At 34.1% G+C, this 17703-nt stretch overlaps 1 protein-coding gene across 2 annotated transcripts in view; it reads left to right on the top strand.

Moving 5' to 3' along the window:
• Positions 1–17703, top strand: part of TCTN1 (tectonic family member 1) — a 35380-nt gene that overhangs the window by 5805 nt on the left and 11872 nt on the right. For both annotated transcript variants that reach the window (XM_074297450.1, XM_074297448.1), the window contains exons 3-8: positions 4494–4624; positions 5905–6056; positions 12073–12160; positions 12909–13018; positions 14918–14938; positions 17382–17519. In XM_074297450.1, coding sequence (XP_074153551.1) covers positions 4494–4624; positions 5905–6056; positions 12073–12160; positions 12909–13018; positions 14918–14938; positions 17382–17519 — 640 coding nt within the window. The remainder of the gene's footprint in view (positions 1–4493; positions 4625–5904; positions 6057–12072; positions 12161–12908; positions 13019–14917; positions 14939–17381; positions 17520–17703) is intronic.

The following is a 17703-nucleotide window of genomic DNA, read 5'->3' as shown; positions in this document are numbered from 1 at the left end:
GCTGAAGCCTAATTTGTAGAATCTTAAGCCTATCTTGCTGGCTTGTGAAATGAGCACAATTATTAGGTGATTTGAACATTCTTTGATGTTGCCCTTATTTAGGATTGAGACACAAACTGCTCTTTTCCAGTCCAGTGACCTGTGTTGTGTTTTACAGATTTGTTGGCATATTGAATACCTTTAGCAACAGCATCTTTGTCAGTGATGTTAAGATCTTTCTTGTATAGTTCTTCTGTATATTTTTATCACTTCTCCTTAATCTTTTCTGCTGAATTCCTACTGTTTTTGTCTTGTACCATACCCATTTCTGCATGAAATTTTCCCTTGATATCTCTAATTTTCTTGAAGAAATCTCACATTTCCCATTCTATTGTTTTCTTTTACGTCTTTGCATTTCTCCTTTAAGAAAACCTTATTTCTCCTTGCTATTATTTGGAATTCAATTGAATATATCGTTCTCCTTTTTCCTGCTTTCTATCATTCCTCAGCTGTTTGTGAAGCCTTTTCGGACAGCCATTTGGTTTTTTGATCTTTGGAACATTTTTTGTTGCTGCCTCATTTACAAGGTTGTAAACCTCTGTCCATGGTTCTTCAGGCATTCTATTAATATATAGGTATAATTCCTTAAATCTATTCCTCACCTCCACTTCATATTTGTAAGGTCAAAGGTCAAAGCTATATTGTCTTATGCTCTGCCTTATGTTCCAGTCTATCCACAACAGTGCCAAGTATTGGATTTGCACACAGAAGCAACCAAATAAACATGAATGGGCTGATCAGATGGTTTTCCTTCCATTTGCAGGTTTACTATTTCTATTATCTGCCTTCTGCTTTTAGATGCCCTCATCATTTGTCAGTATCATCATTAACTATTGTGCTAGATGTCTTTTCATAACTTCTGCTAGCATCATCTTGTTCACTCCTCCCCCTCCCCTTCCAGTTTTAATTATCCAGCTCTCTATTTCTGCATCTCCCTGACTTCATTTTCTGGTCCATTCATGTGTCAAGTTGATTGTCAACTGTCACCTCCTCTATGAGCTGTATACTTGGCTATGCTATTATTTCTAAGCACCAGGTGAGTGGTATATAGAACAGGAATTAGGATTTAGAGGAGGAAGCTGTCAGATTTAAGTAGGCTGATCAGAGGGCATCTGATTATTTTCCTTTCTTTCTTCTTTTTAAGTCTGAATTTTTCAATAGGAAGTTCATAACCTGATCCACAGTCAGTACCAGGTCTTATTTTAACTGACTGTATAGAGCTTCTGTATCTTTGGCTGTAAAGTGTAGATAGAATCAGCTGATTTTTATATTGACCATTTGATGGTGTCCATGTGTAGAGTCACCTTTTGGGTTGTTGAAAAAAAGTGTTTGATATGTTGGATTACTTGCCATCTAGAAGAAGAGTGGGGGCAAGGGAGGAAAATTGGAACACAAAGTTTTGCAAGAGTCAGTGGTGAAAAATTATCCTTGCATTTGAAAATAAAAAGCTTCAATTAAAAAAAAAAGAGAGTGTTTGTTATTACCAGCAAATTAACTTGACAAAACTTTATTAGTCTCTTGTCTTGTTTCAGTTTGTACTGCAAGGTCAAACTTCCTGTTATTTTAATGATCTTTTAATGTACTACTTTAGTATTCCATACCCCTATGATAAATGTGACATCTTTTTTTGGTGTTATTTCTAGATGATGATGTAGGTCTTCAGAGAACTAATCAACTTTGGCCTCTGGCAGCAGTGATTGGAACACAGACTTGTATTCCTGTGATACTAATTTGTTTGCCTTAGATTAGAATAGGTATCATTTAATCATTTTTGAAATGATCTTGTACTGCTTGTCACACTGTTTTATTGATTGTAAGGGCTACTCCATTTCCTGTAAGGGATTATTGCCCATAGTAGTACAAGTAGTGATTATCTAATTAAATTCTCATCTGTGAGACAGCTAGGTCTTGCAGTGGTTAAGTGCTGGGCCCTTGAGTCAGAAAAACCTGAATTTAAAGCTGACCTCAGATACTTGGTAGCTTGGGCAAGTCATTTGACCCTGTTTGCCTCAATTTCCTCATCTGTAAAAATGAGTTGGATAAGGAAATGGTAAACATTCCAGGATTTCTGCCAAGAAAACCCTAAATAGGGTCATGAAGAGTTGGACATGACAGAACAATGTTTCCATCTATTTAAGTTCTCTGATACCGGAGGTGTCTATTTTCCTGCATTGATAAGAGAATTAACTTATTAGAATCAAGCATCTCAAAAAGCCCTGGAGGCATTATTTAGAACATCAATTAGTTTTCTTGGAAAGCTGAATTAGTAGTGAAGTCAGAGTATCACTTGGAAAATCGCTTTTCTGAATAAATTCCTGATAGGAACTTGGACTTTTTTCTTTTTCTCTTGAAAGTGGAATGTTATATGGGAGTGGGAAGTGGGATTACTGGAAGAATGAAAAAAAAAATCTTACTTAATCCCAAAGCATGCTTTGTATATTCCTACTTCTTATTTTATTTTATTTTTTGCTGAGACAATTGGAGTTAAGTGACTTCCCCAGGGTCATACAGCCAGGAAGTGTTAAGTGTCTGAGACCAGATTTGAACTCGGGTCCTCCTGAATTCAAGGCTGGTGCTATACCAACTAGCTACCCCAGTATTCCTACTTCTTAATCTTTTGTTATGCTATTGCCTCCACCTGGAGAAAAAAGAATAATACCAATTAAGAGAGTGTTCTGGTTAAGTTCCAAGTAGTCAAAGTTCCAAAGCCAAGTATTTTACCTTTCATGCACTTAAAGATGGTGAAAACTTAAGAAAACATGTCAGCAGCAATTGATTAATACAGTACCTCTTCAAAACAGGCTCTTCCTCCTGATTCCTTGTCAGTTGTGTTGTCATTCATCCCTAAGGGGTGTTTTTGCTAGACCCCTTAGTTGATGTTATTTATAAACCTTCCTTCTTCCTCTTCTCCTTCCTTGCATGTCCAGGAAGGCACAAAATCTCTCCCCTTAATGAGATTTTACATAATTATCCTTTCTATTTTTATTTTCACAATGATTCTTAGCTCAGACCTTTATCATACATTGTTGCTCTCATTTTCCTGACCAGAAACTTTTAATGTTTTTTGATTGCCATCAGAATAAAATTCAGATTCCTTAGCCTGACATTTAAGGCTCCCCACAGTCTGACCCTATCTGTAGATTGTGCTAGTTACTATCCCCAAATCGTGCTTCTATCTCTGTACTTTTCTCTCTGCCTTCCTAGGATAATTTTCCTACTCTTCTGTACCTTCTCAATTCTTCATGCTCTAGTTACCCTCTCCTCTCTGATCAGCCCACTTGAATCTGATGGCTTCCTCCTCTAGATCCTAATTCTTTTTCTTTGTACCACTCGCTTGGCAACTATCATTTACTTCCTTGTATTGTTAGTTATCCTTTTTATGTGTATATGATTATCTCTTTTATCTAGATGGTAAGCTCCTCAAGGAATTTACTGCCTTCTGTTCTGATACATCCACAACAGTGCCAAGTGTAAGATTTGCACCCGGCAGCAACCAAATAAACATGAATGAAATGATCATATGGTTTTCCTTCCATTAGCAGGTCTACTATCTCTCTTTATTATCTACCTTCTGCTTTTAGATGCTTTAGTCATTTGTCAGTATCATCATTAACTATTCTGCTAGCTGTTTTTTTCATAACTTCTGCTAGCATCATCTTGCTCACTTTTTCCCCCCAGTTAACTACCCAGCTCTCTATTTCTACATCTTCTTGACTGCATTTTTTGATCCATTCACGTGTCAAGTTGATTGCCATCTGTCGCCTTCTCCATGGACTGTATACTTAGCTATACTATTATTTCTAAGCACCAAAAGTAGTCAGATAATTTCAGATATCCATTTTCCTCTTTTCACATGATGTACTTTTAAAAAGTTTTCCTTATTAGTTTTTTAATGTATTATTAGTATATAATACTAATATCCATATATATATCCATATATATCCATATATATCCATCTTGTAGACATAATAGAAAGAACATTGGATATAGCATTGTAGGATATGGTATTCTGTCTCAGACATTTACACATGATGTATTCTTATTGTCTTTAATTTATACCTTAATTCAGCAAACTAGATAGTCTTAAATTGTTCCTATATTACAAACAAAATTGTTTTATAATCCAAACCTCCATGTTATCCTATTTTTACCTTGGGTTTTTAATTCTCACTTGTATCATAAAGCCCTAGACTATGTTTCATATTGTACTTAAATTTCTTGGTTGTTATTTTTCTTGTCCAAATTTTTTCTCTCATTATAGAAAAGGCAGAATTAAAAATGCCAGTCCTTTTAACAGTGAATAAACTTAACAACAGTGATATTTCATATTTTCACAATAGTTTCAGCAGAGCCACTAATCTAGTAAATAGGCCCATCTGATATTTTTAATCTATCTCGCCAAAATTGTCTTTGTTGTCGATGTTAGAACTTTTTTTTTTGTTTTTTGTTTTCAGAGATGATGATCATTTCTGCTTTCAAAAGACAGCTACATATGAAATGGATTTGCAAGCAGAACCACCTAAAAGACTATTTCAGTTAACTGATAAAGTCAACCCATCTCTTTTCTGCCTCTATACTCTCAACTGTAAGTATCTGATGAAAAATGTATTTAATCATGGCACAGGGGAAATTTTTTCTTTAAACTTCTTTTGTAGCAAGAATAAAGCTTAAATTTAGGATCCAAGTAATTAACCCTCATTGTAGTACAGGACATAGATGTCCTTTGCAAATTTCAAGGAGCTTAACATAATTGCTTGTTAATGGATTCTCTTTTGAAGTAATTGTGTTTATGTTTCCTAATTTGTAATATTATCAAGCTACCTAGTGTTATTTTCCTGAATGTCTTTTTAAATTTGACTTCCTCTTAGTTGTTATGAATAGTAGCTATAGTTCCCATTTCCTTTTTTGCTTTTATTTTTATTGAGATTTGCATAAAAACAGTATTTATTTTTATGAAATCATTTAACCTTGATCAAGGCTACCAAAATCCATTTTTAGAGAATAGGTACTGAAAAATGCCACCAGGATTGGAGAGATTAGAAAGACCAGGGATATTCATTTATGGTATTGCCTGTCAATCTTTAAAAACATTTTTTCTGTTATGTAGTTTATTGGTTTTATTAGAATGACATTAAAATTTTAATTCAACTTTTATCTCATAATTAAGAGAGAGCAAGAATTTACATTACTGATTTGTTAACCATAATAGGAAATAATAACACTGCAAATCAATTTTCTGTCCACTGACACATTCAGGGATACATACAGCCTGTTTTCCTTCTTTTGGTTTGTAGGATGAAGAAGGACCATCCTCAATTGGCTCTTTTAAAAATTGGTTTTAGGGTGAGGAGAATAATCTCTCCCTGTTTCTTGCATGAAAAATAAGAAAATGAATTTTTTTATATCTACACAAACTTTCCTCTCTAAACTGGTTCATTGATCCAGCCTATGTTGATGAACATAGTTAACATTAAATGGCTTTTGTATGTGGCTCCATTGTGCTATTGGACTATAGAACATAGGAGCCATATTGGATTTCTCTCCATGTTGTGCTGAAAAGTATGCCCTACCTGTTGGCACATGGACTCTGGAATGAGGCAGGTGGGATGATATGTGAGAGCTGTAAGGGGCTTTGAAAATCATGTTGGGTAGCTTTCTCATTTTATATAGGAGAAAACTTGAGTCTCATGGAGATGGAGTGACTAGGGCATGGAAGAGAACTCCATGCAGTTGGGTTTAACCTGAGGGTGCATTTCAGATGAATCAGGTGAATTCAGATGAATTATTAGTCTTAGTTCTGTTTGAAGGCACAATCTTGAAAAGCTTTTATGTTGATGTTGACAAACATGCTTTCTTTCTCAACAGACAAAGATGCATTATCTTTTATTACTCCTGAATTCCCCAATGAGAATGATTTTGATGATTTCTTGAAAAAGTCTGATAATTTTGCCAGAACTAAAGAATTAGACATTTCTCAACCAACCATACCAAATGCTCCAACTGCTACTAAATACATGGTAAGTAAAGAATCTAACTTTAGTAAAATTCCCTTTTAAAGACATATAGGAGACCTATACTGGGAAATATATGTTCAATTAGCTTATTTATTTAAGACTGTATGCTTCTTTAAGGCAGGAATCTTATCTAATTTCATATTCTTATCCTCATTGTTTAACACAGTATCTTACATATTGTAGAGGCTCAAAAGATGTTTTTTAAATTGAAATGAATCTTTCAAGAGGTTGTCAAGAAAGCTAGTTTTGTGATAATACATAATTTTTATTTTAAACTTAATTTTAAAAAACTAATATAGTTATGTTAACCAAAGAATAAGAAGCAGACTCTTTAGTAGGATGGGTAAAAGTAAGTCATTAAAACGTCTTTTAAGTATGTATTTCTTTTCTTTATAGTTATTTTCATTATTCTTGGACATAGCAAAATACAGGAAAATAGTTATATTGTGATATGATTAAAGTAAGGAGTAAATTTTTCATTTTTGAAGTCCTCTTCTTAAATCTGATTTCATTTTATAGTCTTTGAGGTCTGGAATGGCTTGTTATCACTGATTTGGCCAGACAGTGATATGCTAGGATTTAAACTAGTTTGCCATTACATCCAAGCCCCACAATGCATGACTTATTCTCCTTAGCTGATCCCAATACAACATCACCTCACACCCTCCAGCAGCTTTCATACTTTACAAATTGACCAAAGGTTTTTTTTTAAATTATAGTTTTTTATTGACAAAACATATGCTTGGGTAATTTTTCAACATTGGCCTTTGCAAAAACTTCTGTTCCAACTTTTCCCCTCCTTCCCTCTATCCCCTCCCCTAGATGACAGATAGTCCAATACATGTTAAATATGTTAAAGTATATGTTAAATCCAATATATGTGTACATATTTATACAGTTATCTTGTTGCACAAGAAAAATTGGATTTAAAAAGAAGGTAAAAATAACCTAAGAAAAACAAAAATGCAAGCAAACATTAACAGAAAGAGTGGAAATGCTATGTTGTGGTCCATACTCATTTCCCAGAGTTCTTTCTCTGGGTGCAGCTGGTTCTGTTCATTACTGATCAATTGGAACTGATTTGGATCCTCTCATAATTGAAAATAGCCACTTCCATCAAAATTGATCCTTATATAGTATTGTTGTTGAAGTGTATAATGATCTCCTGGTTCTGCTCATTTCACTCAGCATCAGTTCATGTAAGTCTCTCCAGGCCTTTCTGAAATCATCCTGCTGGTCATTTCTTACAGAACAATAATATTCTATAACATTCATATACTGCAATTTATTCAGCCAGTTCTCCATTCACAACTCTACCAACAATGCATCAGTGTCCCAGTTTTCCCATGTCCTCTCCAACATTTGTCATTATCTTTTCCTGTCATCTTAGCCAATCTGAGAGATGTGTAGTGGTATTTCAGAGTTGTCTTAATTTGCATTTCTCTGATCAATAGTGATTGACCAAAGTTTTTTTGCATTTATATTGATTCAATAGAGATATTCTTACCTGATGAAGGTAACAAGACCAGAGTATTTCTTAGTTATATAAGTTAAGTTAGATTAATTGATTGATTCATATATACTCCATATTATAAAAAACAAAAGAAAAAGAAAAAGTGAAAAAATGTTTCAGTCTACCCTTAGAGTCCACCATTTTCCTCTCTGGACCACTGATACACTTTAATAAGTCTAATTTATGCCTTTTATTTTTACATCATAATTACTCCTAGGTATATTTTTCCCCATCCCTCCTTTGAACCTTCCCTTGTAACAAAGACAGACAGTTAACCAAAGCTAATCTGATACTGTACGCAGCATTCTACATTCTTAGTGCTACATTTCTCCAAGGAAGAAAGAGGAATCCATGGCCTTATCTCTGAAACAAAGATTGATTGTTATAATGATTAGACATTTGGCTTCATTTAAAAATTCTTTTCATTAATATTTTGTAGTTGTGCATTTTGTTTACTTCATTCTACATCAGTTAATACAAATCTTCCCATGTTTCCTTGAATTTATCATATTTGTTACTTACTAAGGCACTGTAATATTCCATTACATTCATATGCCACAATTGATGGGCATTCATTTCATCATGGTATACCTCTTCATTACTTCAAAAACTCTGTGAGTTTGGTGATGTAGATATTCCCTCTATTCTGCCATATCACAGTAGATTATTAAATAGCTGTGATCAGAAGATCTCTCACCTTGTGCTTGTGCCCTGTGAATAATGAACCTATCTAAACTTAGCTGGGTTGGTTTTTGGATAACATTTCATCATTGAGCTCATTCTTTTTAAAAAAAATAATAATAGATTTTTATTTTTCAAAATACATGCAAAGATAGTTTTTAGTATTCACCCTTGTAAATTCTTGTGTTCCAAATTTTTCTCTCTTCCTTCCTCCCTCCCCTGCAAGTAATCCAATGTAGGTTAGATGTGTAATTCTTCTAAATACATTTCCATTTTTATCATTGAACTTATTCTTAAAGCCCTTATGGCTTTAAGAATGCCAGATATTTTAATCTGTTTTTGTAGGCTTTAAGAATGAGTCACCTCTATATCACAGTGTAGAGGGAGAAAAGGATTTTAGTTGAGGAGCAATCTTTTTTAAAAATTCCATTTTATTTTCAGTTTTGATTAATCTCCCTTTCTCTTCCACCCTCCCTCATTGAAAAATAAAAAACAAAATAAAATTCATTACAAAAAATGTATAGTCATATAAAATAAATTATATTCAAAATGTAATAAATAAATTTCCCATTAGCCAGGTTCCCTTCTCCCCTAAAAAAAAAAAAAAAGAAAAGAAAGAAAGATAAAGAAAATATGCTTCAATATGCACTCTGAATCTATTAGCTCTCTGACTGAAAGTGAGTAACATGTTTCATCAATTTGGCATTATTGTTAGTCATTATGTTGATCAGAATTAGCCTTTCACAGTTGATTTTCTTTACACTATTGGTATTAATGTGTTCTCCTGATTCCATTCACTTCACTTTGCATCAGTAACCATTTTTAGTATTTCTTATAGCTGAATAGCATTGTTACATTCATATGTCATAATTTCTTCATTCATTCTCCAGTTGATGGATAGCCCTCAATTTCCAGTTCTTTGCTATTAAAAAGAGTTGCCATAAATATTTTTGTACATTTTGGCCTTTTCCTCTTTCTTTGATCTTTTTGGAAGTATATACCTACCTACTAGAAGAATTGCTGGATCAAAGATAGTATACATAGTTCACTAGTTTTTTGAGTATAATTCCAAATTGCTTTCCAGAATGGTTGGATTAGTTTACAGCTTCATCAATAATAGTATGTTAGTTGTACTTGTTTTCCATGCCCGCTCCAGCCTATGTCATTTTCCTTTTCTGTCATGTTAGCTAATCTGAGAGGTATAAAGTAGTACCTCAGAGTTGTTTTAATTTATATTTCTCTAATCAATAGTGATGTAGAGTCTGTTTTTTATATGGCAAATAAAACTTAAAGTTCTTCCTCTGAAAACTGCCTATCCATATCAGTTGGCTATTTATTAATGGAGGAATAATTCTTATTGTAAATTTACTCAGTTCCCTTCATATCTTAGAACTAAAATCTTTAAATTTTCTGCAGACTCCCCCCCCCAGTTTCCTGCTTTCCTTTTAATTATTAGCTGCATTGATTTTGTTTGTGTAAAATCTTACAAATTTTATGTAATGAAAATTATACATTTTACCACCTGTGAACCTCTTGTTTGGTCATTAACTCTTTTCCTTTCTAGATGTGACAGGTACATTTGTGCTTTACTAATTTTCTTATGATGTCACTATATTTAAATCATATACCCATTTTGAGATTATTTTAGTGTGCAGTTGGAGATGGTAATCTGTACTTAGTTTCTGCCAGATTTCTTTCCAGTTTTCCCAATATTTTTTTTTAATAGTGAGTTCTTGTCATAACCACTGGGATCTTTTTGCATTTATCAAAGACTAGGTTTCTATGCTCATTTGCTTCTGTTTATTGTATACATAATCAATTCTGCTGATAGATTTAAATTTCTAATCCACTTAGCAAATTGTTTTGTTGATTCTAGTTTTGTAATATTGTTTCAGATCAGGTACTGCTATTCCCTTTTTCCTTTCCATTTCTTCCCCATTGAATCTCTTTATATTTTTGCCCTTTTATTCCTCTAGGACAATTTTTATTATTTTTTCTAGCTCTATAAAGTAATTCTTTGGTACTTTGATATGGCACTGAATAATTTATTAACTTAGGTACCATTGTAATTTATATACAGTTGGTTCATCCTATCCACGAACAATTAATATTCTTCCACTTATCTAGATCTGTTTCTATTTATGTAAAGAGTGTTTTTTAATTGCATTCTTATAGTTTCTGTGTGTATCTTGATAGGGTGAATCCCACATATTTTATTTTGTTCATAATTATTTAAAATGCGTGTGCCAATCTCATTATCAATGTGACGTCCCTGGAAAGTATACACTGCCAAAGTGAATGAACTTATGCACAGCATTCAAAACTTCACTATTTACTGTAACTGATAGTTCTATATATGAATGGTGTGGTGCTGGCTGATGGAGAGGTAGTCTGATAGAAACTAGGCATAGACCAACATCTCACAACCATATACTAAGATTAGCTCAAAATGGGTACATGATTTAGACATAAAGGGTGATATCATAAGCAAATTTGGAGAGCATGGAAAAATTATCTGTCAGATCTAGGGATAGGGAAGAGTTAATGACTAGAGAGGTTCATAGGAAGTAAAGCAATTGATTGCATAAATTACATAAATAAAAATAAATTAAAATTTTGATTACATAAAATTAAAAGTTTTGCTCAAACAAAACTAATGCAGCCAAATTTAGAAGAAAAGCAGAAAACTAGAGAAAAAGTTTTAAAGCAAGTTTCCCTGATAAAGGTCTTATTTTCATAAATATGTGTGAGCCAACATAAAAATAAGAGCCATTTTCCATTTGATAAACAGCCAAAAGATAGAACTAGGCAGTTCTTAGAGGAAATAATAAAAATTATGAAATCATATACAAATACTCTAACATTGAGAGGGAGAAATGTAAATTAAAGGAACTCTGAGGTACTGCTTCGAAGGCAATTGACAAATGCTTGAGGGGATGTGAAATAATAAGAACATTAATGCACAGATGGAACCGGAACTGGTCTTACTATTCTGGAGAACAATTTGGAATTGTGTCCAAAAGGCTATAAAACTGTATATATCCTTTGAACCAGCAATATTGCTAGTAGGTCTAAACTGCAAAGAGAGCAAAGAAAAAGTAAAAGGGCTCATATACTAAAAAATTTAATAGCTAACCCTAAATTTAATAGCTCTTTTTATGGTAGCAAAGAATTATAAACTGAGGGGATGCTCATCAGTTGAGGAATGGCTGAACAAGTTATGGTTTAGATTGTGGTGAAATTCTATTGTGTTTATGATAAATGATGAGTATGATGCTTTCTGAAAAACTTGTGAAGACTTACATGAACTGATGCAAAATGAAGTGAGCAGAACCATTAGAATAATGGACACATTTTTAGCAATATTGTAATGACAATTAGTCGTAAAAGGCTTAATAGCCAATACATGTGATCTGCTATAATTCCCAAGGAAGGATTCATGATGAAAAATGTTATTTCACCTCCAGATAGAGAACAAATGGACTCAGAATGAATATCGAAGGAGAACTTTTCATTTTATTTTTCTGGCTTTTGCAGGGATGTAAAACATGGCAATGTAGAAATATGTTTTGTATTACTTCATAAGTATAATAAAAATCATGTTTTGCATTCTCAGTGGATGAAGGGAAGGACTGAAGAGAGTAAGAGAATTCAGAACTAGAATTTAAGAAAATAAAATAAAACAAATTGTTGTTAATTTTGATGAAGAACTTCATTTGGTTTGTTTTGGGAAAGTACATTTCATTATTTTAATGGCAATTTTTCTGTTTCTTTAGAAATATCTTATTATTTTAATAGCCATAAATCTGTTATGTGTTTTCATAGTACAAAATTCCTGTGAAGACTTCTGATTCATTTCTGATGCTCCCATGTCCTTCAGTCACTTTTCATTGCACAGATAACAATCCTGTAGGTAAGTGCTCATATTTTCTCATTCCTATTTAAAATTAAATCTAATTTTCATTCCCCTTTAAGGTTTGCCATTAGTTTAAAGAATCCACTGCTTAAATTTATAATGCCCTTAATTAGGATCTTAGAGGTGATCTAGTCACAAATTCTCTCTAATATCGGATCTGACACACCTCTGACAGGTCTCAGTCATCCGGACTTTGCTTGGCGATTTCCAAGGAGTTCACTACTTGCCTGATGAGGCAGCTCTTTTTTTTTTTTTTTTTTTTTTTTTTTTTAACATTTCTGGTTACTCTAAAATCTTTTCTCATGGTGGCCTGAAGTCTGCTTCCCTGTAACTTCTACCTTCTTGTCTTCATTCTGGTCTCTGGAGTAACAAGAACAACCATTTTGATATTCGAAGATGGTCACATTTCTTACTTACTAGCCATAATGTGATTCTTCCTCATCCTCGGGGCTCCCTTGTCCAGTTCACAGTGTCAGAGACAACTGGGCTTCTCTATAGTGTCTGTGCTTCTCCAAGGCAGTTTTATAGCCTGCCCAACAGACTCAGTTCTTGAGTGAAAGCTCTCAGTCATATGCTGTGCCCAAGGAGAAAAATCAGCCTCTGACCATTCCTGGCTTGTTTCACAATTTGTTTTGCCCTCAGTTTTCTCTTCCATATTTGCAGCTTGACCTTTCCTTGAATGTATTCTTTTAGAAATTTCTTCATTTTGCTTATCTTTTATTGGTTACTCTGCTGTGATTTCCAGGCTTTCTGATGAACCAGATCTTTAGATGTAACAGAAGAGTAACTCTGGAGCAATGTGGTGAAGACAAAGCCCTCAGTATGGCTCACTATATCCAACCCAAGATTTTGGCTGTAAGTTCAGTTTGAAAATAGCATAGCTTCCTAATTTTTATTTTATTTTTTAAATTGCATATTGAATATTTTTATAATAGCATTTTATTTTTCCAAATACATGCAAAGATAGTTTTCAACATTCCCCTTTGCAAAACACGGTGTTCCAAATTTTTCTCCTGCTTATTTATTTCATGTTCTTTTTAAACATTGAAAGTTATATTGGTCATTCTAATATAATGCCTCCTTATTCCCACACTCTTACCAAGCTAGTATAGTAAATGAAAGAAGTGCAAAGCATCTATTAAACTCTTATTATGTGCCAAGCACTGGCTTAAGAAATCTGAATACAAATATAAATGTAAGTCATTTCCCTCAGCCTTCTAAAATTGTGGTAAGGATAAAAAGAAGCAATATTTATCCAGCTTAAAATACTGTATAAATACTAGCTGCTAAATATCATTTGTTATTATTTTAATGGGGTAAGACTACTCAAAGAGAAGAGCTATGGCAGAATTGTATTATGGGAACAATAAAACAGATTATTTATTGCACTGACCTGATGACAGTTTTCAGAGAAAGAGATGAGCTAAAAGTCCTTATCACTTTATTAGCTACTGCCTTTCAACTGGTTTCTGCACTTCCATCCTTTGAACACCTTGAATAGCTCCATGAAAATAACCTTTCTCTCATTTTTCATTGTCAAAAATAGTGATTCTTCAAAACTCCATAACCCAGCATTTCTGAACCTCCATAATCAGGACCTAATCTACTATCTGTTCTCACTGTTCTCCACTACCAGCCTCCTACTCTGATCAGGCTTTCTTTAGAACATGCTTTGTATATTCCTACTGCAATGCCATCTCTTACAGAGAAGCCCTTCCAATCCCCTCTGCCTTTCTAAGTCCTACCCCTTCTTCATGTTCTAGCTCACACTCAGATTGCATTGTTTCTCCAAATACTGCAGAGCACTGATTCCTCCCCCTGAACTCCTGAGATCATTGAATCTTAGATTTAGAAAACATTCAGTCATTTTGAGGTCATGGGATTAAGAGATTTCGAGCATTTGTGATTATCTAGTTCAGCCCCCTATTTGTTTTGCTTATCTTTTCCCCTGCAAACTATGTTTTTACCATAGTCTATCATATACTAGTGGTTAAAATTTTCATTTATTCTTATTTATTAAGGTCCCCGGAACTTGTCTTTTTGAGTTGCAATATTTTCCAGGGGCACTGGTATGAATGTGTCCAGCACAAGATCCTCCTCCCTAGCTGATATAATTTGTTGTACGGGTCCCAAAGAGGACTCCATGTATGTCCTTGGGAGTCAAGACAGGTACCAGTCGGTCTGTGCTTGTGTTTGTGCTTGGCCAAGAAACTACTTGTGTGACTGGGACCCTGAAGATAAGCAGACCATCCTATTTTCATATTCTAGCAGTTCCCGAGGGAAAAGTTTATTCCTCCCCTTCAGGATAGGTTTTGTACTTTTCCCACTTTTACTGCACTATTCATTTCTCTTGTAATAAATCTAGTTTTACTGTAGATTTCATTTGTTGACATCTCTTTTACCCACCTTATTTGTAAGGGCCTTGAGGGAAGTACCACATTCTATATGGCTTTTCCCCTCCCTTTTCTCCTAGCCCCTAATAGTTTACACATAGGAGGTAATCAAGAAATCCTTTTTAATTAATTGAGAAAAAGCTTATGAGTTCCTCCAGACTAGCAGTGGCTAGAAAAGTGGCTGATGCCATGCTCTGTTTTAGGAGTGTATTTGTAAACAAAATAACCAACTAGTTTATTATGAATGTGATGATAATGTTGACAACATGTAACCAGGTATAATAACAGATGTTGATTTTAAAAAGAAAAATGATGATTTTCTATGATATACATATAATTCTTTCTTTTTCCTTTTGTCTAGGAGCCTAATTCAAGTAAAAGGGTAAGAATCAGGCTTTTTATAGTAAAAACACAATAAAACTTGCTTTTAGTATCTTTTAAGTAAATATATGTATGATTAGAAATTGTGCCTTGTTACCAATAGAAAGGAGTCGATTAAATAGCAAGGTTTTTTTATTTGCTAAAAAGCAAATAAAGAATTCTTAATACATCCTCCTTATCTTTTGGTAACATTGAAACTGAGTTGGTTTTGAAGTTTTACAGTTTTCTCTGTGCTGAAGTTGTACAGATAATCTTCATTGACAAATGAATGGAATTAGATCCTATATTTTCTGGTTTCCTTCCAACTGGTCTCTTATTAAAGTTATGATTAGCAACCAGGATACAGTGTGCCCATCAAGGATTTATAAATTGAATTCAGTGAACTACCATATTTTAGGAGATTATTTAATATTAATGTAACATTTAGTGATTTGTGGGTGAATGATAGTCAATCCAAGGGTCTATCATACTATCTCCCACTGATTGTGGAACCTGTCAGAACCAGAAGGGGTGAAGAACAAGAGTCACTTGTACAAGAAGCCCTATTGCTTCAGTTTCTATCTTTCTACCAGCAGGGAAGAATTATGGTCTTGGGGCACTGTCTAGTTTTCTTTGCCAAGTACCTGTTCATTTTCAAGTACAGAATGAAGTTTCTGTAGATGCTTTTAGAACTTAGGATATAAATATACAAAAAAAGATATAGAAATAAGATAATCTTTTTAGTTAATAGCCTGAAATAGCCTGAAAGCTTAGCAGAATTTTTAGGTGAAACCTTTGGAGCTCTATTTATATGATATATGAATGAGAAGTATAGTCACTGGAGCTTTCTTTGTTCAAAAAAGCAACTTTGCAAGTGTCTTTGAGAGTCTGGGCAGCTTGTTCAGGGCCTAAAAAAATCCATGTTTTATTTATTAAATTGATAGTGTTAAATCTATTTTGATAAATTCTAACTTTCTGAATATTGGTCTTTTGGAGCTGGTTTCAGCATATGGGACTGTTCCCTTACATGCACTGTTCAAGAATCCATAACAGCCTACTTCCCAGCATCTTCTGTGACATTATTCTCACATTCCTCTTGAGGATAATGAAATGACTTAATCAAGTTTGCCTCCTCCATCTCAGGCATAGTGCTTTCTCACAAAAAAATATTTGAATTTACAGTGCTCTTTTCTTAGCATTTCTGTCAGTCCTTTGTTTCCCCTTCCTAAAAAGACTCCTAAAAAGGGATGTCCTGTTTGAGACTAAAGGTTTCATTTACTGTCACCCAATATATTTAGGATCTCTAATCCAAATGAGAATATTTTTATATTGAGTGATAAATTGGTAATTAATTTATGAAATTATGAAATAGTGCCAGATACACTTCAGGAAAGACCATGATTTGTGATGAGAAATGGGGTGGCAGAGGATATTGGGAGGGGGACCTAACAGATCAGAAAGACAGCTACAAATGGCAAAAGGTAATACAGTGGCAGACAGCATGAGGACAGTGAAAGGGATAATGAAGCAGAGGAGGAGAGGCAGAGAATGTCACTCATGTAAGCATAGATATGAGATAAGAGTTGTGAGCACGCTGTAGCATAGACCAAGTAGACAGAAGAATGTTTGGGGGGGGCAGGAGTTTGAGATTCTTTGTAAGATCTTTTGGGACGAAGCAGACCAACTCCTTCTTGCAATTAGTTCATTAACACATCCAAATTAGCCCAAAGTTATCAGTAAAACTTCAAAGTCATTATTGTAAAGTTATCAGTATCTTTTCTGGAGCTGTGGAGGTCTGAATTATGACTGGAATTTACTTATCATAGAACTTTGACAAGCAGCACCTGGATGGTTTCTTTTAATTTAGCACCTATTTTCAGGATGTGAATTTTAGTCACTGTATGATACGATTTGTAAATTCTGCTCCTTTGATTTTTGGGATGGTTTGAGTATGACTTCCAGGTACCTCTTTGTGATCTTCTTTCCTGTTATTGCTACTTTATAATGGCTGCCTATAAAATTTGCTTACTATACTGACTAGAAGGGGGGAGGGTGGTCAGGGATCCCAAGCAAGATACCATTTTAACACAAGCTAGAAGGATCTGGCTTCATTTTATAATGACTTGAATAAGAACTTTGTATATGGTAGTATAGGAGCCTCCCTCTCTCCTAGATCAAGGCATTATCTAACAGACACTCCTCTGGGTGCTCTTTGACATGTGAGAGGTACTTATTTTACTCCGACAGAAAGCTTTTAATTAGTTTTGCTCTTTGATTACTTATGCTATAGAGCCAGGGAGTCTTTAATCTTGAGTTTATAGATGTAGGAGATGATATAAGAAGCAAAATATTTGCTAAAATCAAACTTAACAGATATTGTAAAGATTTATAGCTATGGGATTTCTTAGTCTTAAAAGCATATTTTTATGAAGTGTGTTGAATAATCTATTTATACCACTTTGCAGATTCCTATCACTGTCCGAAGCGTACTTCTGAAATCTCTAAATAAAACAGTGACTTCTCATCCTCAGAGTGATGTCCTTTTGCAACCCACTTTTGTCAACATCAGTGGTCTGAGAGTCTGCACTAATGTTGTTCTTCAGGTAGGTGCCAGACATCATTTTTTTGGTGAAGCTTTATTTCTTCAAGGTAGAATCAAGCCTATGCCTCGGGACAGTCATCAGAAACTCCTCTCCAAATGGTGCTTTTGCAAGCGGCCGCATTGTGTCCCATTTCTATTTGTCCTCCTGTTGGTGTCTAGGAATTGATTAGCTTTTAGACATAGAT

Source organism: Sminthopsis crassicaudata, chromosome 1, assembly GCF_048593235.1.
Source record: "Sminthopsis crassicaudata isolate SCR6 chromosome 1, ASM4859323v1, whole genome shotgun sequence".
Taxonomy (NCBI): domain Eukaryota; kingdom Metazoa; phylum Chordata; class Mammalia; order Dasyuromorphia; family Dasyuridae; genus Sminthopsis; species Sminthopsis crassicaudata.
The sequence above is the reverse complement of the archived record's forward strand: the minus strand, read 5'-3'. Positions and strand labels throughout refer to the sequence as shown.